This window comes from Carya illinoinensis, chromosome 1, assembly GCF_018687715.1.
Source record: "Carya illinoinensis cultivar Pawnee chromosome 1, C.illinoinensisPawnee_v1, whole genome shotgun sequence".
Classification (NCBI taxonomy): domain Eukaryota; kingdom Viridiplantae; phylum Streptophyta; class Magnoliopsida; order Fagales; family Juglandaceae; genus Carya; species Carya illinoinensis.
This window is the reverse complement of record NC_056752.1, coordinates 49,812,209-49,839,706: the sequence shown is the minus strand read 5'-3', so window position 1 is coordinate 49,839,706 and position 27,498 is coordinate 49,812,209. Positions and strand designations below refer to the sequence as shown.

General features: G+C 34.3%; 4 protein-coding genes across 9 annotated transcripts; 2 read left to right on the top strand and 2 right to left on the bottom strand.

The window, feature by feature from the left end:
• Positions 1–1,464: 1,464 nt before the first annotated feature.
• On the bottom strand, positions 1,465–4,119 carry LOC122300834 (IQ domain-containing protein IQM1-like). The gene is made up of 8 exons (XM_043111749.1): positions 3,701–4,119; positions 3,480–3,594; positions 3,202–3,267; positions 2,943–3,031; positions 2,756–2,843; positions 2,425–2,658; positions 2,062–2,163; positions 1,465–1,932 (listed from the first exon to the last, which is right to left on the bottom strand). The coding sequence occupies exons 1-8, from the start codon at positions 4,117–4,119 to the stop codon at positions 1,465–1,467; spliced, it is 1,581 nt and encodes a 526-aa protein (XP_042967683.1).
• A 2,783-nt stretch (positions 4,120–6,902) lies between these two features.
• LOC122281203 lies at positions 6,903–8,222 on the top strand. Of its 2 annotated transcripts, none has more exons than XM_043092542.1 (2): positions 6,903–7,064; positions 7,778–8,222. In XM_043092542.1, exons 1-2 carry the CDS (start codon positions 7,034–7,036, stop codon positions 8,026–8,028), a joined length of 282 nt encoding a protein of 93 aa, XP_042948476.1. In that variant the 5' UTR covers positions 6,903–7,033; the 3' UTR covers positions 8,029–8,222. The 2 variants fall into 2 exon arrangements, with proteins under 2 accessions (XP_042948476.1, XP_042948482.1); XM_043092548.1 differs by having other exon boundaries at positions 6,905–7,064; positions 7,784–8,222.
• A 148-nt stretch (positions 8,223–8,370) lies between these two features.
• On the top strand, positions 8,371–11,521 carry LOC122281195 (EPIDERMAL PATTERNING FACTOR-like protein 3). The gene is made up of 3 exons (XM_043092530.1): positions 8,371–10,400; positions 10,896–10,945; positions 11,051–11,521. The coding sequence occupies exons 1-3, from the start codon at positions 10,289–10,291 to the stop codon at positions 11,276–11,278; spliced, it is 390 nt and encodes a 129-aa protein (XP_042948464.1). The 5' UTR covers positions 8,371–10,288; the 3' UTR covers positions 11,279–11,521.
• Positions 11,522–12,313: 792 nt separating this feature from the next.
• LOC122281167 (protein phosphatase 2C 16-like) lies at positions 12,314–16,548 on the bottom strand. Of its 5 annotated transcripts, XM_043092503.1 has the most exons (6): positions 16,364–16,545; positions 15,942–16,008; positions 14,718–15,678; positions 13,717–14,064; positions 13,513–13,618; positions 12,314–12,891 (listed from the first exon to the last, which is right to left on the bottom strand). In XM_043092503.1, exons 3-6 carry the CDS (start codon positions 15,573–15,575, stop codon positions 12,557–12,559), a joined length of 1,647 nt encoding a protein of 548 aa, XP_042948437.1. In that variant the 5' UTR covers positions 15,576–15,678; positions 15,942–16,008; positions 16,364–16,545; the 3' UTR covers positions 12,314–12,556. The 5 variants fall into 5 exon arrangements, with proteins under 5 accessions (XP_042948437.1, XP_042948428.1, XP_042948419.1 ...); XM_043092494.1 differs by having other exon boundaries at positions 15,942–16,545; XM_043092485.1 differs by having other exon boundaries at positions 14,718–16,008.
• Positions 16,549–27,498: the final 10,950 nt, after the last annotated feature.

Here is a 27,498-nt window from a genome sequence, read left to right as displayed (position 1 = left end):
ATGAAGGGAGCAGTTCTTACACGGACGCTGGTTGCAACAAGCTTCTTTCTATATATTTTCTTTGACTTACTATTTTTTTCCCTGTCGTTTTGACTATTTCTTTCCCTGCAAAACTTAATTTTATTTGGAGACCTCGCCCAAGTCGGGTCTAGATGCACTACTTTTCGTAATTATCTAATTCCGTATGAGACAAGGAATTAAAGCTAAGATAGCTTTTTGAATTAATATTTGCAATTAACGCATGCATGCACTCCAAGCTTATTTAGTTCAGATTTGGGATAAGAAGATATGAGAATAATTTTATAAATAATAATAAGATAGTTTGTAAATAATAATGAGATAATATGAATTGAATATTTTTTAAATTTTAAAAAAGGAGGGAGAAAAAGTTAAATAAAAAATATTATAAAATTAAAATATTAATATAAGAATATAATTTTATAATATTAATTGTTTTTATTTATAAATTTGAAAAGGTTAAAATTATTTTTTAATTTTTTATTTAAACGTTCAAAAATTTTATATTTAAAAATAAAATAAAATGAAGTAAAATGAAATTAAATAAAATGGGATGAAGTTTCATACCCCCAAACCTATTACTAATTTCCATGCACGTACGTACACATGAGATATCTCCTGATCATCGTGATCATCATTCCTTGATAATGGAAACAAATTAAGTATCCCGGCGCTACCTTTTAATTAAGGCTTTTTAGCTCTCTGACCATCTCTTGATTGAGTGAATTGAAAGAAGTAGTTAGCCACATGATTAAGTTCTCTCTCTCTCTCTCTCTCTCTCTCTCTCTCTCTCTCTCTCTCTCTCTCTCTATAAATATGGATTTACATGGCAAATCATGAGGATCAGTACCGGATGTGAGCCTCACACGTATCAAGGCCTGCATGCCTTTTTACTATTATCATGATACACCGCGTTGTTTTGTTAAACAGTTAAAGTGGAACTGGACCGCGTTGTTTTGTTATATACGCCCATAGAATTCAAATGGTCGATCGTAAGTATGAATACAAATTCTTTTAATTTCATAATTGTCAAACTCGATATCATGATATAAATTGTAAACATGATTTAAGCAAAGGTAATTCTAAAGGGTTGATCATGTCAATCTCAACTTTTGTTATTTGACATTAATATAAATGAGAGATAAGAGATCATATCCAAATTATAAATGAAAGAACCATTTGTATTATTTGAATTACAACATTTGAAATACAAGATCATAAAAGAAACAAATCTTGTTAGGAAAGTGATCACTCAGCAAGCTTAAAAGATCACAAGGTTCATCATGTATATATACCATCAAGGGCAACAGAAACACGTATACAAGGTCCTCAAACGCCACTTTCCACATGAACCTCATGATCAAACTCGACATACCCTTAACTATGAACAATCCCGATCATGAATCTAGCTAATTTCCCTAATTAGAAACACGTAGCCAGCTTGGGCTATATAGGAAGTGATCCCATATATGCAAGCGTTGGTGAAAGATGGATTTTTGGAGTAGGTCTTGGCGAAGGGATGGGGACATGACTGGTGCTAGGAAAGTGTCCTGGTGTGGTCCTAGGCGACAGATTGACATGTTCAAGCGCCTGAAGCTGAAGCTGTGGAGGGTATTCTCTAACACACCCAATACGAGGTCCAGTTCCACTTGTCCATTTAAAGGACAGACGCTTGGCCAACTTGAATGCCGGTGCCTCCACATGATTGCCAGTTACTGATGATCTAACATCATCGTTATGACCATTAACTGAGATAATGCCAGTGTCCTTGTCGGGCACGACGGCATCTGCTGATCCTGTTGTGTTGGAGGATTTTGTGTCTGTACTTGAACCCCTCATGATCGACTGTGACTTTAGTTCCTCGTCGGTATATTTCAATGATTTTGGTAGCTTGTCATCATCTACTGCATATTTCTGTAGTAAAACAACCATGCATGAAGATCTTGCGCATAAACTGATAAGTGAAAAATCATTGAATTTGCGCAACCATATGTATATATTAGTCAAACCGTGAGAGAAATTCGTAAGGACCGAAGAAATTACCTTAACATGGGTCAAGTTCACATGGTGCCCTTTTAGAAAACTAATGAACTCCATGAAGTTCTCTTCTGTAGGGCAATAATGACCGCTATAGGGCCATATAGCCTGACAAGATGAGGAGGGAATAAACATTAAAAAAAAAAAAAAAACTTGGTATAAAGAAATCTATGCCATTTTGGCACCTGATCTGTCTATATAATTAAGTAATTAGTAATGTCACTTTTTTGCATATTGCCCTATTCAATTTCTTCTCTTCTATACCTCCTAAAAATACAGCTGATCTGGACTGCCGATTCAATAAAGTAAGTAAATGAAAAGGGTCGCAATTGATGTTATTGTTAGTATATCTGCATAAAATATATATACCTCGAGGACCCCATTATGGGCCACAACTCTTCCAGCTGAGATGGTGGCACCCCCAGCCACAAAACTAGAGTGCTGAAACCGCCCTTTCTTCTTCTGACCAATATACAAGTTCCTCGTTGTGCTCAGAACAAATATCCACTTGGTACCATCCTCATGAGTCTCCACAGGCAATCCACTTTTTCTGTAAATGAGCTTTCCACCTTCTACAATCACTTCATATGGTTCCCTCTCCTTCTGCAAAGAGAGACTTAATTGTTTTGGCATCAATTTATTATAATATGCTCCCATTTTAAGCGTCTTTTAATAAGTTTAATAGGTAAACTGTACATACTGGTCCAAGGTATATGATGCATTGACATTGAAGAATGGTCCTTGGGCACTTCTCAACATTTACTTCTTTGCCATCTCCGATGTCCAACCTTCATTTATATGATGAAGGAATTCAGAAAGTTGATATAAAAAAAAAAAGGATAAACATTTCTTAAGGACGTTGTTGGGGTTTTTTTTTGGAGTTTTACCAATAGAAGAAAGGTTGGGAGCTCTCGCTGTTAAACCAAACATCATAATACAAGTGCAGATTGTGTCCATACCGATGGCGTGGATCAATCTGTGGAACAAGAGGAGAAAATTAATTAACATGACTTCATCCATTTTATTATGATTTTAACTTGAGGCCAGCAAACTTTAGTCAAGTACTCTTGATGAAACCATGACTATGGAAATAATCTATGCAAAAGGAAGAGATAATATCTGGAAAGTAGAATTATATGGGCTTACAGCTTCAAGCCAGTGTCTTAGAGCTAATTTTCGAGCTTTCTCATCCTTGGACAAACCTTTGCCAACCTACAATGAACCGTCCAGTATGACACAGTGTTGAATAATGCAGAAAAGGGTAGTACTTCTTGCAAGAAATTTGAATTTGTCAACAATTTGACAAAGGTCAAACAAAGGAAGAAGGAAATCGACGTCGAAAACTTTTATGGTAATCAACTCTGTCTAAAACGCGGATTCTGGCAAGCTATGAAACTTATTAAAATGTTGATATGTAAAGGCACCTTTGCAACCCTAGTCCTAGCCCGTGCCCATCTCGAAACTGCAGTTTCTGATTTACCAGACTTGAAGAATGATATAGAACTTTGCTTAAGAGCTGCAAAGTCTAACGCCTTCCACCTAAAACAATTATAATAGAACCAAACCATGATCAGAACAAAACTTCACTGTCAAGACTAACGGCTGCAGGTAAAGGAAAAATAGATTTGCTGATGAGAGAACTAACCAGAGCTCCTCCACAACGACAGCACAATCTGCAAGGTTTCTTCGTGTCCGATGACCCTTGTAAACTTTCTGCAGCTTAATTGCAGCTGCATTAAGATCACTAGGGGTCCTTGGAGAAAACTCATGAATTTTGGGTTTGGTAAAAGAGACCTTTGGATATCTTATATCATTCGCATTTTCCTCCTCCAAGTCAGAATTATCTTCATCCAGGACTTGGTTCTTGGACGAAACAATTATCTGAAGCTTTAGCTTTCCCACTTTCCTCTTCTTGAAACTTGCAGCTATCCCAGTTTCCTTGTCTTCATCGACCATTTTATCAGACCCCTCATATTTATCAATGCACCTCGCCTCTCTTTTCTCGAAGCTAACTGTTCTCGACATAGTCTTCGAGTCATGGTTGATGAGTCTTCCTACAACCATCTCTTACTTCTCCGTCAAGACAAGAATCCTTTTGCCTTAGTTTGTGTTCGAAAGCGCGCGGTAAGGATATCAAAATACAAATTTTGATGGATCAACCTGCTCAGCAAGATATATATATATATATATATATATGAGAATTTTCAGCCTCATACCATAATATGAACCCGATTGATTACTTACCAAAAATAGTGATAAGAGTTTATAGTCCAATACAAATTGAAAGGAAAAAGAGAATTATGAGAGAGAGAGAGAGAGAGAGAGAGAGAGAGAGAGAGAGAGAGAGAGAGACTTTGAGGTTGATCGTAGTTTAGTCATTATCAATGAGATAGATACAAACTACAAATCAACAAAAAGAACCCAGGTTCACCTTTATTCATGAGAGCTGATCTGCTCTCCAAAAAGCAAACATGAAGTTTTATATTCATTTTGCCTGCGCGGGTTTATACGTTCATTTTAACAGTAATTACTCACCACATTTATAGGAGAATGCATGCCGAGAATGCTTCCAAATTTGCAAATTACGATGTTTGTCTTACGTTATTTCTTTTTCATTTCCACTAAACAAACGGCAAGTAATGACCGCGCAAAAAACAAAAGAACGAAAAACAAAAATATATAGCCCCAAGGAAATCATGATCAAGTAACTAGGGATATATAGATCATGCAAGCATGAGATATTCTCACCTAAATTAGATGCAACATCAGAATCTTCACGATTGATCTCCTTGTCCGAAACAAGTTAATTGCTCTGGCATGCAGCTTCTCTCGACTTCTAACTTTTCTAATTCTATCTCTCGTGTCCGTACGTGTCTGTCTTTGATATGTTGGGTTGAAGTTTTCAATCCGACCATTCCTTTATATATATAGTCTTTACCCACTGAAAGTTGCATGGAAATTGAAGTAAACTAATAACGTACCATTCGACAAAGATGCAGAAATACTTAGTTTGAAAACTTTCTGCCCATCAAAGCCGGTTAGAAGAATTGAAAAACCAGGTTTCACGTGACCTTGAAAAAACTTTGAACTTGAAGTTCGGTTCAAGGCTCCACACCTGCAGTTCGTACGTACACTGTTCTATAGGATACTCGAACTCCGCTTTAATTGGCAACAAGAAGATCAAGACGTTATGAACGTGCATTTGGAAGATTAATGTCCTCTTCAATTCTACACCCAAAGATCAAGAATAGGTCAAAACCCGTGGTATGAACTAATTAATTCTCAGTAATTAATTAAACACCGACCAATGTTTGTTTCTCATGGAGCAAGACCAAAATTTGCTTAAATTCTCGCAGTTCTTATTACAAAGAAACACGTAGTACTTTGAATACTACGAACAGTAATAGAGATCAGATCTGCGAGTAGTGAGAGCTTTTAAGAAAGTAATCGATCATCTGAACTCAAACTCGATCGTGAACAAAAAAAGTGGCGGCCAGGAAAAGTTGTAGCTAGCGATTTTAGCTGCCTTCCAAACTTTCACACACCAAAAGTCTCTTTTATATATATATTGTACAAAAGGTTTTGCTTTTCGGCAGAGAGAGAAATACCATTCAAAGGCCTCTGCATACATGCATGAATCACATTAATATCTTTCCATGAGAAGTTGTTGTTTTCCTGATCGATCGACGTACATGCGATTCTTAAATACGGCAGGCAGGCGACAAAAGATGATGCAACAACGTAATGGAAAATCATCATGTTTACTGGGTCCACTCTTGATCGAAATAGTTGGAAAATAATAAATCAAACTTATAAAAATGTTGAAACTGAATATCGATCATTCTGCATGCAGCTTAGCACTGGTATGTTCCACACGCTATTCAATTTGTCGTCCGACTTGATGGAAGGGTGGGCCACGCGCTGCCTAGCTGCTTCAAGTTCAAGTCCCATAATAAACGTTTTTAGGATGAAATCACACATTGTCTCCCTTTTGACTACCTCAGGATTTGTACCTTAATTTGTTCCGAATATTTTGTCTTTTGATCCCCGTTACACGACCAAAAATCATACCTAACTGCATACATAGGTTTCCACTTTTTAGAATTTATGTTTGAATTTTTTTATGTGTTTATCTTTTTTCTACTCTAAAATCAAAATTTCAGAGAGGAACTCTATATCAGTGGAGTATGTAAAGAGAACGCAAAAGTGATTATATATAGCATTATTTTGAGTAAAAATCACACACTCATTTGGTTACACAGTTCAGATGAGATGTTTTATTGAAAATTAAATAAAATATTGTTATAATATAATTTTTTAATATTAATTTTGTTTTCAAATTTAAAAAAGTTGAATTATTTATTATATTTTGTATTGAAATTTAAAAAAATTATAATAATTAGATGAGATAGTTTAGTATTTAGTAACCAAACCAGGCCTACAATCCAAATCCTAGTAAACCAATATAATGTGGGTGTATATATATAAATATATATACGAGTTTTTTATTTTCTACAAAATTATTCATTTTTATACCTCTTGCTGTTTGATAATTTGTTGACATATATTTAGACCAAAAATATGCCCAAGAGAATAAAAAGGACAGCAAAACATTGGAGATTTTCTAAATCTCAAAAGGCTTTTGAAGAACAATTTTCAATCTTTGGATTCTGAGGCAATTTATAGAGTGCTGAGGATGTTGGGCCAAGGCCCGAATAAAATATGAAAAATAACTACAAAGGGTATAAAGCCAGCCCTTCTACTGCTTATAGGCCATGAAACTACTTCAGCCCATGAGATAGCTTGTTTATTCCATTATAATATATGAGCTTTGCATCTAAACCGTCTAAATAATCATACTGTCTCGGAGTGTGGGTCCGACTCATCTACGGCAGAGATGTAACCCTAACGGTCAAGCAAACTTGAGAGAAATTGCTCTGCTCGAATCAGAACCAGTGTATTTCTCATAGAAACACCAATGGCGGAGCCAACAGCATCGTCACCAAAAGGTATGCAAATGTTGAATCTCACTTTGACCTTTGTATGTATTCACCCCATAAATTTTTCTTTTTGTGGTTATTACCAATTTCCTTTTTCTGTGTTTGTTGCTATTGATCTTGCGAGAATATCCTAATCTCTATGAAAAGAAATATGATCTTGGTGATGGGATTCGTGCAAGGTGTTTTAGTTGAGGTCCTAGACATTTAGAATGCTTCGGGTTTTTTGGAAGATGTTTAATTTATATCAATCTTAGTTCTGGAAATTGGGTGTTGCTGAAGATGTTTAATTGGCATCAATCTTTCCATTTTGATTATTTTCCACTGGTTTACAGGCGTTTGTTTATGAGATTCTAATGAAAAGCTACCCACTTTATGCATTTATGGGGTTTTGTCCTTTCATAGTTGGGCATATCTTTGGACGTGTGCTCGATACGTTTCAATGGGTACTTTTTCTCCTATGGGCAAAAGCCAAAAAAATAAATACGAGATAATCAGAGAGAGAGAGAGAGAGAGATTTCTGCGAGCTGATATCTTCCTGAATACTAAATATATTTACCGAAAGCTTCTTGGAAGTGGCCGTCTCCATTGGACAATTGGAGCTTTTAAGTTTCAATGTTTTTATAATTTTGATAACACATTGTAGCTATTTGATTTCATGCATATAATCCCTGGAATATACCAGAGTGTGATCCTTGTTTTCCTTTCCTTTTTTGTCGGATAAGAAAAAGATGTAAAGGCACCGAATATGATTGAGAGAGCTAAGGAAGAGAGTGAAGCAATCATTCACACTAAAAAATCGCCACACCATCACAAGGAAACACATGGAAGGAGTGATGACATTGATGAGAACACCCGGATAGATGATGTCAAAGGCCCCAATGTGTTTGAACGAGTGAAGGAAGAGATCGAGGCCCTTGTTGAAGCAATTCATCCTAAGAAAGAATCCAAAAATGATGAGCCATCTCAGAAGTGAAAGGTGGGTCGAGCTTCTGTCACGAGATGTTTGAAAAATATACTGTCGATGTGATTAGAAAGGAGAAGCTATTATCGAATGGTGTATAATTTCTTTGGTTTCTATGTCTGTGTGTAACTTAACCTGTCATGGTCGAATGTTATCTGGTTATTCTATTGCTCACTTTGACTACTGAAATCATTTTGTTCCTTTTCTATGGTGGTTCTAATTCTCTTTTTAGAAAGAAAGTACATGAGAAAAATACTGCTCGATTCCTAATGATTCTCTCGTTAGTCAGATTCTATAGTTTATGGATATTTGGAGGAAGTAGACACTTCGACACTAGTCAAAGACTTTGAAACTTTGCCAAACCTTGCCATAGTTGCGTACTTGCATCAGAATAAGTTTCAAGTTGCATTAGCAATTTAGCAGCCTAAGGTTCGTCGTGTATGCTGATAATGGTTTTAATATTCATATATAAGAGAATAATCCAGTAATCGGTGGGATTTTCAGAAATTCCTTAGCTTTTGATCACTTTAGTCAAGTTAAGTTTAGTTGGAAACATTAATCTAGATTTTGTATTTTGTGTCTAATCACAGTGATAATCACTACTTAATGCAATCTGTCATGCACATCAGTTGAGATTTTACTAATATAAGTAGTAGCTTGAAGCTTGTCAGATTTCTAACCCCACAATATCCTAAGCTGGGAACTGGTACTGTAATTGCCTGTACTTGGTTCAGATAAGGTATGATAATGGATGAAGAGATGGAGCAATGCTTTGGGAGCTTATCTCCATTCTGTTCTCATAGTTTGCAGGGTGGAAACAGAGTCAGAGACAGTATGGCACATTGTTCAATCAAATCACTCGACTCAGTCACTCACTCACAGATATCAACGGGAAGTTCCCATCAACCATTGTTCACCAACATTGCATACCGAAACTTATTTATGGGTATTTGTTGCTTTAATGTGCCTGTAATGCTACATCCTAATCCTCTTTTCACACATATATTTTGACTATCTATTTATAGCATCCCTGATCTGAACCAAGTTCTCTTGTTGAGCAAAGATTTCCCGACTTATATATGCCAAATCGACGAAACAGTAAAATACTGATCTTCGCAATCCAGTAGTTCAGTATATCAATGTCTGAATCCTACATTACCAGCTACAGACCACTGAGCAATGGATGGTGCAATCGTTAAGCTCGTTTCCCAAGATTACTTTCAGGCGGCTCATGCCCAAAAGTAAATAATAAAAAGTTAAAAAGAACAATAATAGAAGAAAATAAAGTCTTGTTTTCAGGTATCCATTTAAAACTTTTTGGAAATATTAGCAAAATATGAGAAAATATTTTTGAAAACAAATTCGAACTATTAACTGATCGAGGTCTGTCTGTGAGACATCAATTTATAATGTTGGGTTTTATTTTTCTATTATTCCTTAATAAAATGTAGTTATCTGGTGATACCCAAAAGGTCATCAGTTCTTAATTGCAAATCCCACAAATCGCCCAAATGAACGGCTCAGATTGGATTGAAGGTAAAGACACTGTGTTCCCCAACCCACCAACCTGAAGAAAGTTGACTCGGGTACATTATTTAATTCTATTAACTGACTCATTAATTTTTTCTACAGTGCTGAATGTCTCAGGAATTGATACGTTTTTCCTTCTACATATAAATGGTTCTCTGCCCCACTTGATCTTTTTCCCCTTAATATGGTAGAGATTGAATGGGTGGGGCCTCCTCAGTCTAGGCAGCTGCTACTTCTGATTATCAGTGATTATAGAAGGTTGCAGGATTTTCAGACCCCTAGAAAAGAGCTGTTATTCTGGTCAAGTACTCTGAGATTGATTTGAGAGAGAGAGAGAGAGAGAGATTGATAGAGGTTGGCTTGTGTTGATAGGATACCAAACAGAAGGGGAAGAAAGAGAGAGGAAAAGGAGCAGAGATGAAAGAGTTTCAAGTGAGTTGTCAAACGAGAGGGAAACGTGTCACCGTTTTTAACTAATTGACAAGAAACCAAATCACTTGCTTGTGAAGCAAAATCTATCCACCAATGCAAAGATAATAAGGAGAAACCCAAGAAAGAGTAGCTTCTAGCTTGCTTTTTTCGGGGAACTGATTTTTTTGGCTGGCCATTCTCACCTTCTTAAATCCGAGTAACAACATTCATGGCCTCCTCCTAAAGTGGAGTGATCAAGAGATTTCAGGAAATCTCTCTCTCTCTCTCATTTCCGTCATAATAGTCACCATAATCACTTGAGCTCTGAAGAATGAAGGGAAGATTTTGTTGTTTTATTATTATAGCTCTGCAGATAGTGTGTTGGACTTCGGCGACAAGTAGGCCTTTTCCACAGAATGCTAGTGTTGGTGCTCATAAACAAGGTGAGCCACTGTCCCTCCCTCCCCTTCAATCACCAGCATAAATGTCTACTTTTTGTTGCAATGATCATGTCCATTTGGTTTATAGCTCATAGCTACAAGTCCACTGTTTATTCCAATGATCACATCTACTTGGCTTAGCTTCATAGCCTATCCTTAAAACGAATCAAAACAATCCATACGTTTACTAAATGAAAGAAATACTATTTCTACACAATGATTGCCACCACGACAACCACATTTAGGTTTAGGCTGTTTAGCTATGCGAGCGAGCCATCTTCCTGAGAAGCTGCATATAGAAGCTTTATTTTATTTTCTCTGAAGAATGAAGGAGATGCCCTTCCAACCTTCCATCATTCTCAATGGAAAGCTTTTTTTTTTTTTTTTTTTCAGTTCACTATCACACCTTCTCTTCCTGTTTAAACTTATTTGAATTGAACTCTCCCTTGCTAAGTAATAGCTTCTCAAGTAACCCTGCTAATTCCATTGCTTGATCAGGGCCAGACCAGAGCTCAGAGTCTTTAACCGTTACCTTGGGCACAGGAGAGGTTAGTCTTTGACCCTCACCCCACCTCTCTCTCTCTCTCTCTCTCTCTCTCTCTCTCTCTCTCTCTCTCTCATGGTATTAATCAGTCAAGTACTCTTTCTTAAAGGGTTTCAAAAGCGCGAATGCAAAGATGAATGAAGAAGCAAAATACATAGGGGTAAACAACATAGGGTCGAGGCCACCAAGCTGTGAGCACAAGTGTTATGGGTGCGTTCCATGTGAAGCCATTCAAGTACCCACCACAAGCAGACACAGGAATATGGGCATCCAGTATGCAAACTATGAGCCAGAAGGTTGGAAATGCAAATGCGGTCCTTCCTTCTACAGCCCATGAAGGCCGACCTGAAGAATATCATTCGATATTCCAACATATATCTTTGCTCTCACTCTCAGAGTCATTTTTCTCTATGACCTTAACATTGTTAACATTTCCTGTCATTGTACAAAAGTTGTTCTTTAATTAGCTCGAAAGAATCTCCGTTTGGGAGGCATGGGCCGGAATTTGAGTTTTTGACATAGAAAATGTGTTTTGCTGAAGTATCGATCGAGGAATGAGAATTTTCTAGTGTTACATTGATGGTAAAGGTCTACCGTTGGTCTGTTCTTGCGACTATATTGAAATGTCTTGCCATGTTTATGACTTTTAATATCCAGTGGGTACACTGATACTTTAGAGTAGGGGCAAGAAATGAAATTTTAAGGTCTACAACTCGATAACTTTTTCGTTAAACTTCAACGCAAAGCTTCTTTGCATGCACAGGAATAAAAAATGCTTCAAAATTTCAACATTTTGCTCCCCAAGTAACAACCAACTTGCAAGTTTCAAAAGTTGGGGTTCTACATATTTGAAGAATCCAACCGTGTTTGATTCTCTCGTATTCTCGGTGTACAGATCGATCAAGAAAAGATCATGAGACTGCTATGTAGCATCTGTCAGTAACTCCACACAACGGTGTGGTTATTTGCAACAAAGGTGAGCAAAACTGAGCGAGTTTCTCCCAAATTATAAAGTCTCTTAATGTATCACATCAATACCTATAATTAAAAATGACAAAATCTAAAACGAACAATATTTCTCATCCAAACTTTGACATGCCTTGTCCTCAACCAACCAAACTAACATTGGATTCCCACCGCTTTCAGCTCATGACGGTATGAGCAGGGCAAGGGGGTGACGGGAGATTATTGGGTTCTCTTATTCTTGTGTTCAAGCTCCCAAGGTGGAGTTGGTAGGCTCAGAACCTCAAACAATTACCTGCCAAGGCTAACGCAAAAATCCTTGGTCTGCGCGCCATCTCATCTTCATGTAGCAGCAAAAAGTTTATATACCTTGGGTCGAAAAGATAAAAGACCTCATAAAACCTTCAAGTTGAAAATTTCTCTCCCTACTTGCAGCCTTTCAAAATTTACAAAAACTCAATCTCGGCAAGACAGACCAAGACAGAGATAATGGCACTCCATCAAAGTTACCATAGTACATATAACTTTCTATACTTGAACACACATTAAGCCCATAAAGAAAAAGGAATGGACCAGACTCTGTATTAAGCAGATGTACTTTCTCTAATATATATAGGGAAGAGACTTCAACTATCATGCTGAAGTTTCTCCACTAAGACTTGCTTTTGAACTTCCTTTGTGCTTTCAAGTCCACCACAATCACAGATATGTTATCCTTGCTTCCCTTCTGGAGGGCAAGCATTGAAAGGTAATCAGCTGCTGCTTGCGCTGCAGGATCAATTCCCGTACCCCTCTCAAGAAGAGATGCAATCCCATTCTTTTTGTGCCAGAGCAGAATCCGCCTTCGAGCCACTGCACAAGCTTCTTCGTTTGAAATCACATCCCACAAACCATCACTGGCTAAAATAAGGCATTCATCCTCTCTAGCTCGAGGAAGAAACATGACTTCCGGTTCTGGAATAATCCATGGTTTCAAATACCTATCACCTGTAGATTAACAAAGAATGAGAAAATAAAGATTTAGCTTAGTATTAATTTTGTTTTTCTCAATTACGGTACTTATCAAACTCCAGTACCATATACAGGGGATATGCTAGCCAACAGAAGGAAATGCATTTGTTCAGACAACCAAATCGGGACAGGTATAAATTGCAAATAACTATGTATCACCAAAACCAATGTGTTAGAAGAATTAAATATTTTAACATCCAGCGGATTGCAGCTTAACATTAATCCACATCAAATATATATATATATAGAAACAAACCAACAAATCTATATCGATACCATGAAAAGTCCCTTTTCTCGATGCCAGTCATTATAGAACTTCCAGATTAAGTAGTGTCAGGATTAAAAAAGTCATTAGGATTTCATATTGTCCAATCCTTTTTATAACAATTAACACTTTGACATTTTTCATAAGCGTTCTGAAAGACTTGTCAGAATAAGGTTCCAATTTAAGGAATTACATTTGTGTCGATTTCAAAATTAAAGCACCGCCCAATATGCAGCTTCCGTAAGAATGAGGCTTCCCTTTTTCTTTACAGATATTTATCAAACAAATGATACATACAATTACTACAAGATCTGGGAAAAAAGTAGACCTACCAATGGACCTTGACATTGCAAGAACCCCAAAGACACGATGACCATTCCACGGTATGACCTTGCCTCCAGATGCTTCAATCCTTGCATATTCATCTTCTCTATTTGGCTGGGAAAAATAAAATCCAATTATGAAAGAATGATTAGTTTCCATTGGAGAAAGCCTTGGCCCATAATGGAATAGCAGAAAAAAAGCACACACCCTACTTTATGATCACTTGATAAAGCAATGGGTTCTTTCCCCCGACAAAGGACAGCTCTTGAGTCACCACAGTTTGCAACTATAATATGAGACGAACATATTAATGCAACCACAGCTGTTGATCCAACAGTTTCTGGAGCAATAGGGTCAGAAGCATCTCCATTGCTTCCATTGATGCCTCTACTAACTTTTCCTCCAATTTCATCATCAACTTTTTTGAAACAACTAGTAAAGGCTTTCTCCCACTGCAGCTGCTGATTTTCCCCTGTTCCTCCACTACTTAAACTGTCTTTAAAGACTCCAATCTCTTCAGCCAAAGCCAGATGGACGCGCTCACGACAATAGTTTGCAACCTGCAAAAGGTAAACCCTTCCAATCAAACCAATATGTTCTGGATTCCAACCCCAAGGGGTTGGTCCAAGTGGTGAAGACCTTGGTCTTGGGGTATTACTCCCTTCAAGTCTAAGGTTCAACACCTCATGAGTGCAAACAATCCAAAGGCCACACCCCTTGATAAAAAGCCAGCGATTTAACCAGTTCCGTGTAAGGAAACTTCTGAGGGAGCGGTGCACGGGACTGGAGTTTACTCTGCAGGAATGGGTCCGACGGGCCCTGCCTTGGAGAGGTTCCCCGACAAAAAACTAAAAAAAAAAAAGTTCTGGATTCCAAAATTGTTATCATAAGGAATATCTCAATCTCAAACTCATTCAAAGATTGAAGTATTCAAATATCAAGCTTATTGGAATATGTATGTTAACTGAACACAACAGAGATCATTAAGAGATACATCAGGTTAACGACTTCTAAACCTTGCCTATGAAGTAAAAAATCAAACTAAGCAAATCACGTTACACATAATTTATGAATAATCGAACGTCAAACAGTTTTTTTTTTTTTTTTGATAAGTCGAACGTCAAACAGTTGAGGAAGAATGATCACAATAAAAATCATCCAATTGTACCAAAACAATCAAATGAATAATAAACAAATGGGGATAAAGATGTACCTGAGAGCCCCCATGGCCATCATAAACAGCAAAAAAATGACTAGTTATGTGTGTCAAACTCTGATTTATTCCATCAATCAAACGATCACCAATTAGCATTTTGATTGGAATTTTCAAATTTTGAGGTACGGCAGCAATGGCATCTTCCATTTCTGGTCTTTTTCCACAAATAGATACAGAACCCCAAAGGGGAATACATTCCAGCTCAAAGACACTTCGATGGCCTGCTTTACTGACATTCTTCTCCACGTGTGACTGGAAAACCATTGCAGAGGCCTTTAAATCAGATTTACCAGATATCTTCAAATCTGGGCTCACTGCTGCCACAATAAGTTCACCAGGAGGTGCCTGCCCTATACTTGATTCCACCAAGATAATAGCTTTAGCAACAATCTGAGCATGACCAATGTTTTCAATTTCCACAATATCGGGCAAGATTATTTGAGACCCTACATTCGAACTTGACAAATCCTCACTAATATATCCATTATTGTCATCTGTAACAGACACGATTTCATCTTCCTCACTTTCCTGAACCATGGTATCATTGGCAATTGATTCATCTCTGTTTTCTGGCAACATCTCCAACAAATTCCCCCCTCCTCTGGCATTGCCTTCTGGTGCTGTCACAGTTAGCATGTTAACTTCCTCCTTAGCATCATTGCAGCTTCCATTGCCACTTGAAACAGACTCTGCTGGCACCACCTTAGCAGGATCCAACAAAAAATTTGCTGAATCTGTTACCAGATTGAGTCGTGTGATTTCCACATGAGTTGTGATTCCAGAGTTATCACCCAAAGAAGTACCCAAACTGAGAGTCACTGCAACTGCTGGAGACATCTCCGACATCTCCTCCATCTACTCTCTTACTCTTTGTCTTAGTCTCCTATCCTAGTTACTTTACAATATCTCCATACTCACATAACTTGTTATTTTCCATTCCCTTTATCTCTTTCAAGCACTGTACTCGGGACCAAGTTTTAAATGTTGTATTAATAGGTAACTCTTATATTGGAATTAAATGATCACCAGTCTTTTAACAACTATATTGATTAGGAACACAAATCACACCACCAAGATCAACTTAATTATGGGCATGAGCTAAAGAGTACAGTATAAAACCGAAGTATCAGATCTAGTGAGGAACAATGAATTTAATCTCCATTTACAAATACTCCGATCATTCACCAGTACTTTCGGTTTCTCAAAGGCTCTAAAACTTACCAACTTCTTCGCCTTCTGGCACAAAACTGACCACGGAAGTCATAAATCCTATCCAGGCCACCAACCCCTAAAAAACATATGCGAAAATAACCAAAATGCAATCTTTAACTGCAAATCCAAGGGGAGAAAGCCAAAAGGGTAAAGGGAAACAACCTAGGAAAAACGAAAGAACCCGTATAGTCACAATAAATTCCTTAAAAAGCTTAACCGTTTTACTCATAAAACTTGGATTTTCCTGGATCTGAGGCAACCCATCTCAGCCTCTCTTGAAATATGGGTCCACCCAGCTCCAAATCATCAATAACGATAAAAGGGACACACATATTTATTGAACTAATATCTGAGTAGCTACTACATGATCTTGATTCACTCATAATGGAGAACAAAGACACATGTCAAGAAAATAAATTCAGGGTGCTTACCAGTTGAAACTAAGCCTAGGTGGCTGATAACCTGGCCGATGAAACCACAATCTTTCCTAGATTTTTTCCCTTGGCTGAGGGTTCAGACTACAGAGAGAGAGAGAGAGAGAGAGTCGCGTTGCGTGGAAATTATTTTTACCCTGCATTCCTTTCCGGGACACGTATACATGTCTTTAGCTTCCCATATTAATGCTTTCGATTTCGAAATGCGTTTATTTGAGAGAGGAAAGAGGAATGGGTGGAATGTCGAAGTATTAGTTTTGAAAAAAAAAAAAAGAAAAATTATTATTAAAAAATTAATTTTTTTCTATAAATTTTATATTTAGTTATTTTTTAAAGTAATTATTTAATATTTACACACTCACTATTATAATTATTATTTTTTTTATAAAAAATGAGTATTTAGTTACAGATAAAATAGAATAAAAATTAAAAATTAAATAAAATATTTTTAAAATATTATTTTTAATATTATTTTTATTTTATAATTTAAAAAAAGAAATTATTTATTATATTTTATATAAAAATTAAAATATATATATAATATAATTAGATAAACTGAGCTGAAATAATTTTATTTATATTATTAAATTTAACTTTTATGTATATCTTTCTATAATAATAAGCATCTATCTTTATTGCTACTAGAATGAATAAAAATTCTTATTCTGTTTCCGTGTGTTTCATACCTTTACTTTTTCTTTCGAATTTTGTGTATACTATCCGTGCAAAAAGTCTTTAAATTATGTTTATAATAGTAATATTTTGGTTGGTTATGCAATTTAAATTTGTATTTTTCATGAATGATGGATTGTGTCAGTAAATTATTTCGTATGATTTCTGCTGGTTGCATTTGTACTAAAATCTGTTGTTGTGTCCCCTCTGTCAGTTGGTCAGAGCAGAGCATGTGTATAGAAGTTACTCTCTCTTTTAGGTCAGTGCATGCGTATATGTAAGCCAATTGTCAGACATCAAATAATTGGAACATTTACAACTTTAATATCAAATATTTAAGAAAAAGCTGTAAAACAATTAAAAAATTATAAAAAAAATATTAAAACTCTAATTATACTTTATATAAAGTGCGAATGTGTGAAAAGCTTTTCATCTAACAATTTTTTTTTTTTCAGTTTTACCCATGATTTTATGAGGAAATTACACAACAGGTGTTCCTCCCCTTTGACGCCGTAGCTTCGCACCATCCAACGCTGCCAAGACCCCAACATCAAGCTCATTCATGTACACCACCACCCTCATTCCATGAAATTTCTGTATCGAAAAACACCACCAATAGGTGACGCCGTGAGCTCCTCCACAACATGAACCAACCCTTGTTCTTCCTTGTCAAAAACAAAGCACTCCTCACACACATAGCCACTAGAAGAAGCAAGTTGGCAGTGGCAAAGGGACTTACAAAAATTGCAAAGAAGCCGTGGAAGAGGCGATGGAGCTGAGGGTGGCATGCGGCTAAGCCACAGAGAGAGAACTATGAGAGAGAGACCGAAAGCTTAAGAGGTAAATGAGAGAGAGATGAAAGAGTGGTAAAATGGATAGAGATTAGCGTGAGGGAGAACTGCTGATCGAGGAGATGGATGAATATGGCAGTAGCTAGAAACGACCGAAAATGGCTAAGCATTAACCAGGACAGCATCCGAAGGTGGAAGCTCATGGTGGCTCCGCAGCTTTGTGCCCTCGTTGGTTGGGCACGGTGGAGCATTTGCTCTGTTTTTAGGAAGCAAAACAGAGGCTTCGAGCTGTTTGTTTCCGTGTGGGGAAGGGTTGTGCGGCGTTGTTGGGCTGTTGTGGCTTTCGGTCGAGGTTGGATAGCTGGGTACGGCTGGAATGAGAGGAAGAAGAATCAAGTGGCGCACGGCAGGAGAAGAAGAAAAGAATGGAAAATAAAAGAAATGAAAATAAGTGGAAACAGGGAGAAGCAGCAACAACATACGAAAAACAGAGGAGAAAAAATGAAAATGGAGGAGAAGTAGTCAGCGCCAGCAGAAGGAAGAAGAAAGAATTAAAACCCTAAGAGCATGGACCAAAACGGCACTGCTTAAGGGAATAAGCGGCCTGGGCTTAAGGTATATGGGTTGGGCTCGAAAACTGAAAGTGTTTGGTCCAAAATTAAAAGAAAAATCCACTAAAGCAAAGCCCACAGGAAAATAGAAGTCTAACAAGATAAAAAAGTACAATAAAAATAAATAAAAACTAAATAAAAATACCACAGCTCAATATTAATAAAATAAAATAATTAAATCTAATAATAAAATAATTTAAAGTAAAGAGAAATTTAAATACAAAATAATAATTAATATCAAGAAAGAACATCAAAATAAATTTTATAACTTATAAATCATAAAATAATATAATGAAAAACACGTTAAAATTAAAACAATAGAGCCACTAATTATATTAAATAAAATAATCATTTAATTAAAATACACAAAAATGCAATCAAATGAAAATAATTTTATTTTGACATGTATGTTATTATGATGTGTATGTTACCTTCTTTTGACATGTATATTATTTTATTACTAAGTTATTTTCTCACTACTAGTGCTCCTCTACTAGTATATATATATACTAGTGTGCGGACCATCATGTACCGAACCAAACCGCAAGTATCCTCATTTGAAGCATGCATCTCGAGATCCAAGTCTTTGTAGCTGCTAGATTTAAGTGATTCAGATTTTAAGAATTTGTCAAGTTCCATTAGTATTGTTGAATCTAAAATTTCAAGTTTTATGTAATTATATATTTACATATGGATTTTGATGATAACAAATGAATTCAAAGAATAAAGAAGTCTCAAGTTCAAGTTGTCTAAATAATGGAGTTAAGCACATCAAGAAAACAAGTATGAGCAAGAAGGGAACAAGTTCACAGTAAAGTCATAGAATAATATTGTAAATCTCTTAAAAATTTGAAAATAGGATTAAGGCTCAAAATTAATATTTTATCATAAAGCATTAAAATACATTTTCCACATGTGCATGAATATTTTGAAAATTAAATTTAAAAATTTTGAAAGATGATTGATTGTTATCTTTCACATGTGCATACCTTGATTAAAGAGTTGAATTTTAAAAATATTAAAAAATATTGATTGTCATCTTTCACATGTGCATGTTTTATTTGAATATTTTCAAAAGTGATTAATTTTTTTTTACTTATGCAAAAGGTAGATAATTTTGTTTGAAAAATTTGAACAGTAAAGTGTGTTCTATTTGTCATATGCAAAAAGTAAAAGATTAGTTTTGAATTTTTTGAAAAGTAAAGTGTGCTCATTTTGTCATAAGCCAAAAGTAAAAGATAAAGTTTGAAGTATTTGAAAAATGAATGATGTTGTTTTTGACAATTGAAAAAGAAAAACCTTTTAAAAGTGAATGATATTGTCTTTGACATGTGAATCTTTTTAAATTTGAATATGAAGTCTTATATGCCTATAAATAGATCATTTGAGAGCTTTACATTCACAACACCAAGAGCATATAACATTTATTCAAAACTTTCATTCTCTATTCTCTAAGTATTGAGTCTTAATTCTTGTTCATTTTAAAAAATATAATTTACGCTGTATCGTTCTTATTCCACTCATTGATAAGTGTTTTCTGATAACCTACCCACTATCAATTCTTGTATCAGTAAAAGGGTGTGTATAACTCTTGTGCATGTAGAAAGTGTTCTACACAAGGAATAGTTGAATCACCACGTGTAAGGTAATTGCAAGTGTAGAGGGTGTTCTACACGGATCCTTTGTAGCGGTGTTGTTCAAATGTGTAATAGATTTTTATCTCCACCTGAAGGAGATTAAATAGTGAATTTGAAAATTCTCAAGGGGTAGCTTGAGGCGAGAACGTAGGCAGCGGGGCCAAACCTCGTTAACATACTGAGTTTGCTTCTCTTTTACCCTTATTCTTTATATTTATTACTATTTTATATTTTGTTTATATTTTATATTGTATATTTAATTTATAATTGTTATTTTTTTTAATGTAACTCAATTCACTCCCCTCTTGTGTTAGTCATTTGGGTAACAATTGGTATCAAAGTTAAGAGCTCTATTATAAGATTAACTATCTTTTGAGTTAAGATCTTATGGCTAACATTGCAGTTTCATTTGGTGAAGATCAATCTAGCAGTCGGCCTCCACTCTTTTGTGGAGATAATTACTCATTCTGAAAAGTTAGAATGAGAATATTCTTTCAGGCTCAAAATCAAGAAATCTGGAAATGCATTGTAAATGGACCTTATATTCTAACAAAAGTGGTTGATGGAGTAAAGGTCAAAAAGGAAGAAGAAGAGTTTGATCGTAAAGGCGATAGACTTTATACTTTGAATTTCACTGCTGTGAATTTATTATTTAATGCTCCAAATGGAAATGAGTTTAATAGAATAATTACTTGTGTTACGGTAAAAGAAATTTGGAATAACTTGGAAGTTACTTATGAAGGAACTTCGCAAGTCAAGGAATCAAAAATTTATATTCTTACTCATAAATATGAAATGTTTAAGATGAATGATAATAAATCTATTTCTAGTATGGACACTTGTTTTACTAACATCATAAATAGCTTGACAGCTCTTGACAAAATTTATTCCAAGGTGAAGATAGTAAGAAAATTTCTTAACTCTCTACCAAAACGCTGGAAATTAAAAGTGACAGCGATTCTTAAAACTAGAGACCTCAAGAAGCTCGAAGTGAATGAACTCATCGGGTCACTTATCACCCATGAGTACACATTGAAAAGAGGAGAAGAAGAAGAAAAGCCAAAGAAGAGCTTGGCACTTAAAGTTGTTCCTCATGAAAGTGAAAGTGATGAAGATGAGGAAAATGACGACAAAGATGAAGAAGTTGCGATGATAACAAGAAGAATTCAGAGGTTCTTAAAGAAAAATAAAACTCCTCCGAGGAAATCCTTCAAAAAGTTTTCTAAAAAAGATTCAGGTAAAAATGACACTTTAATTTGTTATAAATGCAATAAATTTTGTCATATCAAGTCAGATTGTCCTCTGCTAAAGAAATATCGAAACAAGGGTAAGAAAGTAATGAAAGTTACATGAGATGATGATTCAAATAGTTCAGATAGTAAAACAAGCAATGGAGAATCAGCAAATCTTTGTCTTATGGCTAAAGATGACATTAAGGTAACAAATATTGATAATATTGAAGATCTTTCATATGAAAAATTACAAAATATTTTAAAAGAGATATATGAAGAATTTGAAAAATTAGGTATCAAGTATACTGCTTTGAAAAAGAAAAATTCTTCTTTAACAAACGAAATTGATATTTTAAGAAAAGAAAGTATCGTTTTGAAAGATGAAAATCTTGAGTTGAAGAATAAGAAAACTAATTTAGAAAATATTATTGAAAACTTTATGAATGGAAAAAGAAATTTTGAAAAACTTATTGGTAGTCAAATATGTGTTCTTGACAAGACAGGCTAGGAATATATACTAAAATAAAAATACAAACCTTATAAAAACTTCTTTGATAATCCTTTTACATCAAAATCTAATATTCAAAATTCTTTTTATAAAAGTAATTTTGTCAAAAAAATATACGATTATAATCACTCAGGTTCTTCATATATTTCACATGCTATTTGCAATTTTTGTAATAGAAATGATCATAATTATCATACTTATCCTATTAGAAGAAAGCGTACAATAATCATTAAGGCTATATGGGTACTTAAAAATCTTGTTTCTTCTAATACTAATAAATAAAGGACCCAAATAAATTGAGCACCAAGAAAAATCATTTTAATTGTTTTTATAGGTATGCATGAAGTCCTCCACAAGGAAAAATAAATGGTTTTTAGATAGTGGATGTTCAAGACACATGACGGGAGACAAGACTAAGTTCTTTAATCTTAAATTTAAAGAAGAATGACACGTGACATTTGGAGACAACTCGAAAGGGAAGATCGTGGGAATATGTAAAATTGGTGATGAATTTTCTCTCACAATTGAAGATGTTCTATTTGTTGAAAGTTTAAAACATAATCTTTTGAGTATAAGTTAATTATGTGATAAAGAATTTACAGTTACTTTCAAAATAGATAAATGTATTATTTTGAATGATCATGATTGTAATATTTGTTTTATTACTTTTAGAAGCAATAATATTTATACAATCGATTTTGAAGAAATTAACTCACAAGATGCTATTTGTTTTTCAACTCAAAATGAAACTAGTTGGCTATGGCATAGAAGATTAGGTCATGCCAACATGGAACTTATTTCCAAACTTTCAAAAAATGATCTTGTGAGCGGTTTACCAAAAATAAATTTTCTTAAAGACAAAATTTGTGATGCATCCAATTCGGTAAATAAACAAAAACTTCTTTTAAAACCAATAAATATATTTCCACTACTAGACCATTGTAACTGATACACATGAATCTTTTTGGACCAAATAGAGTTACAAGTATAGGAGGAAAATATTATGCATTTGTTATTGTTGATGATTTCTCTATATATACTTGGGTCATCTTTCTTGCTCATAAAGATAAGGCACATAATACCTTTATCAAGTTATGCAAGAGAATTCAAAATGAAAAAGGGTTATACTATTTCAAGTATCCAAAATGATAGAGGAAAAAAGTTTGTTAATAAAAATATTGAAACTTTTTGTGATGAAAATGGTTTTGTGCATAATTTTTCTACTTCTCAAACTCCTCAACAAAATGGGGTAGTAGAGAGAAAAAATAGATCTCTTCAAGAGATGACAAAAATAATACTCAATGAGAACAACTTACCTAGTTATTTTTGGGCTGAAGCAATAAGTACTGCATATTATATTATAAATAGAGTTATGCTAAGGTTTAAGTTAAATAAAATCCCTTATGAGCTTTGGAATGAGAACAAGCTCAACATTAGTTACTTTCATATATTTGGATGCAAATGTTTTATTTTAAATGACATGAATAATTTAGGCAAGTTTGATATAAAATCTGATTAAGGGATTTTTTTCGGGTATTCTACTAATAGTAAAGCTTATAGAGTATTCAATAAAAAGATTTTGACTGTACAAGAATCTATGCATCTAGTATTTGATGAATTTAATTCTCTACTCTCTAAGAAATCTATTAATGAAGAAACAGGAGATATAAATAACACGGAAAGTCTCAATCTCAACAAAAAGAATACAATAGAGGAAGTTTAACATGGAAATATTAGGAAAGATCATCAAAATTTAATACAATATGCAACCAAATAGTGAAAATTTGTTAAAGATCATCAAGTGGAACAAATTTTGGGTAAACCTTCACGAGGTGTAAGTACTTGATCATCTCTTAGAAATATTTTTAATCATACTGCTTTTCTATCTCAGATTGAACCCAAAAATATTGATGAAGTATTTTTTGATGAATCTTGGATTCTAGCTATGCAAGAAAAGTTAAATCAATTTGAATGAAATGATATTTGGACGCTTATTCCTAGACTCAAAAATCATATTATTATTGGAACAAAATAGATTTTTAGAAACAAGAAAGATGAGTCCAGAATCATTAATAGAAATAAGGCTCGACTTGTAGCCCAAAGTTTTAATTAAAAAGAAGTAATCGATTATGATGAGACATATGCACTAGTCGCAAGATTAGAAACTATTCGAATGCTACTTGTATATGCTTGTTATAAAAATTTCAAATTTTTTCAAATGGATGTTAAAAGTGTTTTCTTAAATGGTTTTATAAATGAAGAGGTATATGTTGAGCAACGTCCAGGTTTTGAAAATCATATTTCCCCAAATCATGTTTTCAAACTCACAAAGCACTATATGGACTCTAACAAACTCCTAGAGCTTGGTACGAGAGACTCAGTGATTTTTTGATTGAAAAAATTTTTTCAAGAGGAAAAATTGATACAACTCTTTTCATTAAATATGAAAATGATGATATTATTTTGATTCAGATTTATGTTGAAGATATAATATTCGATGCTAGTAATGAAAATATGTGTCAAGTTTTTGTTAAGACTATGCTGGAAGAATTTGAGATGAGCATGATGGGAGAACTTACATTCTTTCTCAGATTGCAAATTAAGCAACAAAAAAGTGGGACATTCATCAATCAATCAAAATATATTAAGGAATTACTAAAAAAGTTTGGAATGGAATGTGCTAAAGAAATTGGAACACCAATGAGCCCATCAACTAAACTTGATAAATATGAATCCTGTAAGCCAATTGACTCGAAAATATATCGAGGTATGATTGGTAACTTATTATATTTAATAGCCAGTAGACCAGATATTATGTTTAGTGTGTGCTTATGTGCACGCTTTCAATCATCTCTAAAAGAATCACATTTAATTGCAGTTAAGCGCATTTTTAGATATCTTAGTGGTACAATTAATCTAGGGTTATGGTACCCTAAGCATAGAACTTTCAATTTAATCAGTTACACAGATACAGATTATGCTGGCTGTAAAATAGATCGAAAAAGCACTAGTGGAGCATGCCATTTCTTAGGTCATGCACTAGTTTTCTGGTTTAGTAAAAAATAAAATTCTGTTGCACTATCTACTGCTAAGACAGAATATGTTGCTGCGAATAGTTGTTGTGCTCAAATTTTTTACGTAAAGCAACAACTTGAAAATTTAAAACTCATGTATAATCACATTCCAATCAAATGTGATAATACAAGTGTTATAAATCTTTTAAAGAACCCAATACAATATTCTAGAACTAAGCATATTGAAATAAGATATCATTTTTTTCGAAATCATGTGCAGAAAGGTGATATAGTACTAGAGTTCACAAACACACACGATCAGTTAGCAGATATTTTCACAAAACTTTTACCAAAAGATAGATTATGTATAATCAGAAGAGAAATAGGTATGATGCATGTTATGAATATCTCTTAAAAGATAGACCAGAGTCAATAAAAATATAGAGAAATTTTTTAAATACTTTTACATAAACTTGAGATTTTTAGCCTCATGTTTGAGACGCTCATTCTTTTCATACAATATCATGTCATTTTTATCCATGGGAACCGGCAAGCGAAATGAAAAATTTAATAAAGATTTCAACTGTTTATTTTTCTGCCAAATGATTCATTCCCTTGTGTGAGACTCTTGAACAATTCGTTGAAGCACAACAATTTGTTCTTTAAGTTTTTCAATTTCATGATTTCTGACTTGTAGCTGCTGAGAAAAAGCAACAATAGAGGAGGAGTAGCGAGTTCCAAAACTCACCAAGTCGTAGATAGCATCGGAATCTGACTTATTAGCCAAATTATTATTTTCTTACTGCAACATGACACTAATGACAACTGCAAAAAAGACAGGAGGTTGAGGTATAGAATACCTCATGGATGAATCCAGAGGAATGTTAGAAGAATGAGCCATTGAGAAAAGAATTGAGAGCTTAAAGCGAGAATGTTGAAAGAATCCAGATGACTTATAAAGATGAGAAGAAAACTTGATGCGGATTTGATGAACTTTAAGACTGATTTTATATAGATAGGATAAAGAACAAGACAAGCTATCATCCAAGTCAAAGAGTAATGTGATTTTTTTTTTACCGATCGGTGAAAATGACATTTTTTTAAAAATTCGAAGCCCTCAATCTCGTTTGTCAACAACATCAGACGATTTTTTTAGATCTCCAACCACACTTGTCGGGTCACGAACGGATCCATTTTTTCAACTATCGACAGTTTCTATTAACGCACCGTTTTCTTTAGCCTATTTACTTACTGCAGATCCTTTTTAATAATACCAAAAGGGGAAGAAGTGTTAGACTAGAACATTAACATTGTTTGAATTACTAAACTTGTTATATATACTTTGAATTATATTTATATTTTTGCTTGAAAACCTAACGCACATTCTCAGAAGGAGCTTAAGTATTAATATAGGTTTCAGGTTCTATCAAGTATTTGTCATCATCAAAAATGGGGAGATTGTTGAACCCAAGGTTTCAAGTTTTGTGTAATTATATATCTACACATGGATTTCGATGATAACAAATGAATTCAAAAAATAAAGAAGTCTCAAACTCAAGTTGTCTACACAATAGAGTCAAGCACATCAAGGAAACAAGCATGAGCAAGAAAGAAATAAGTTCACATTAAAGTCATAGAGTATTGTTGTAAATCTCTTAAAAATTCGAAATTAGAATTAAGGTTCAAAATTAATATTTTATCATAAAGCATTAAAATACATTTTTCACATGTGCATGAATATTTTGAAAATTAAATTTGAAAATTTTGAAAGATGATTGATTGTCATCTTTCACATGTGCATATTTTATTTAAATATTTTCAAAAGTGACTGATACTTTTTTTGACTTATGCAAAAAGTAGATGATTTTATTTGAAAATTTTGAAAAGTAAAGTGTGCTCCTTTTATCATATGCAAAAAATAAAAGATTTGGTTTGAATTTTTTGAAAAGTAAAGTGTGCTCATTTTGTCATATGCCAAAAGTAAAAGATTAGGTTTGAAGTATTTAAAAAATGAATGATGTTGTCTTTGACAATTGAAAAAGAAGAACCTTTTATTTGAATTTTTTGAAAAAATGAATGATATTGTATTTGACATGTGAATCTTTTTAAATTTGAATATGAAATCTTATATGTCTATAAATAGATCATTTGAGACATTCACATTCACAACACCAAGAGCATACAACATTCATTCAAAGCTTTCATTCTTTCTTCTTTAAGTATTGAGGCTTAATTCTTGTTCATTTTGAAAGATATAGTTTGCGCTGTATTATTCTTATTCCACTCATTGAGAAGTGTTTTTTGATAACTTACCCATTATCAGCTCTTGTATCAGTAAAAGGGTGTGTATAACCCTTGTGCGTGTAGAAAGTGTTCTATACAAAGAATAATTGAATCACCATGTGTAAGGTGATTGTAAGTGTAGAGGGTGTTCTACACGGATCCTTTGTAGCTGTGTTGTTCAAAAGTGTAATAGATTTCTATATCCACCTGAAAGAGACTAAATAGTGAATTTGAGAATCCTCAAGGGGTAGTTTGAGGCGAGGACATAGGCAACAGGGTCGAACCTCGTTAACATACTGAGTTTGCTTCTCTTTTACCCTTACTCTTTATATTTATTACTATTTCGTATTTTGTTTATATTTTATATTGTATATTTAATTTATA

Bases quoted from the DNA above. Each gene is read 5' to 3' on its own strand.
- LOC122300834 (XM_043111749.1), bottom strand. From the start codon at position 4,119: ATGGTTGTAGGAAGACTCATCAACCATGACTCGAAGACTATGTCGAGA. The intron at 3,268-3,479 runs GTGCCTTTACAT...GGTTCATTGTAG, and splicing joins CTAGGACTAGGGTTGCAAAG to GTTGGCAAAGGTTTGTCCAA. The intron at 2,164-2,424 runs GTATATATATTT...TCATCTTGTCAG, and splicing joins CCCATAATGGGGTCCTCGAG to GCTATATGGCCCTATAGCGG.
- LOC122281203 (XM_043092542.1), top strand. From the start codon at position 7,034: ATGGCGGAGCCAACAGCATCGTCACCAAAAG. The intron at 7,065-7,777 runs GTATGCAAATGT...TTGTCGGATAAG, and splicing joins AACAGCATCGTCACCAAAAG to AAAAAGATGTAAAGGCACCG.
- LOC122281195 (XM_043092530.1), top strand. From the start codon at position 10,289: ATGAAGGGAAGATTTTGTTGTTTTATTATTATAGCTCTGCAGATAGTG. The intron at 10,401-10,895 runs GTGAGCCACTGT...TTGCTTGATCAG, and splicing joins TGTTGGTGCTCATAAACAAG to GGCCAGACCAGAGCTCAGAG. The intron at 10,946-11,050 runs GTTAGTCTTTGA...TCTTTCTTAAAG, and splicing joins TTACCTTGGGCACAGGAGAG to GGTTTCAAAAGCGCGAATGC.
- LOC122281167 (XM_043092494.1), bottom strand. From the start codon at position 15,575: ATGGAGGAGATGTCGGAGATGTCTCCAGCAGTTGCAGTGACTCTCAGT. The intron at 13,619-13,716 runs GTAGGGTGTGTG...TATTTTTCCCAG, and splicing joins CTTTATCAAGTGATCATAAA to CCAAATAGAGAAGATGAATA. The intron at 12,892-13,512 runs GTAGGTCTACTT...GTTAATCTACAG, and splicing joins TGCAATGTCAAGGTCCATTG to GTGATAGGTATTTGAAACCA.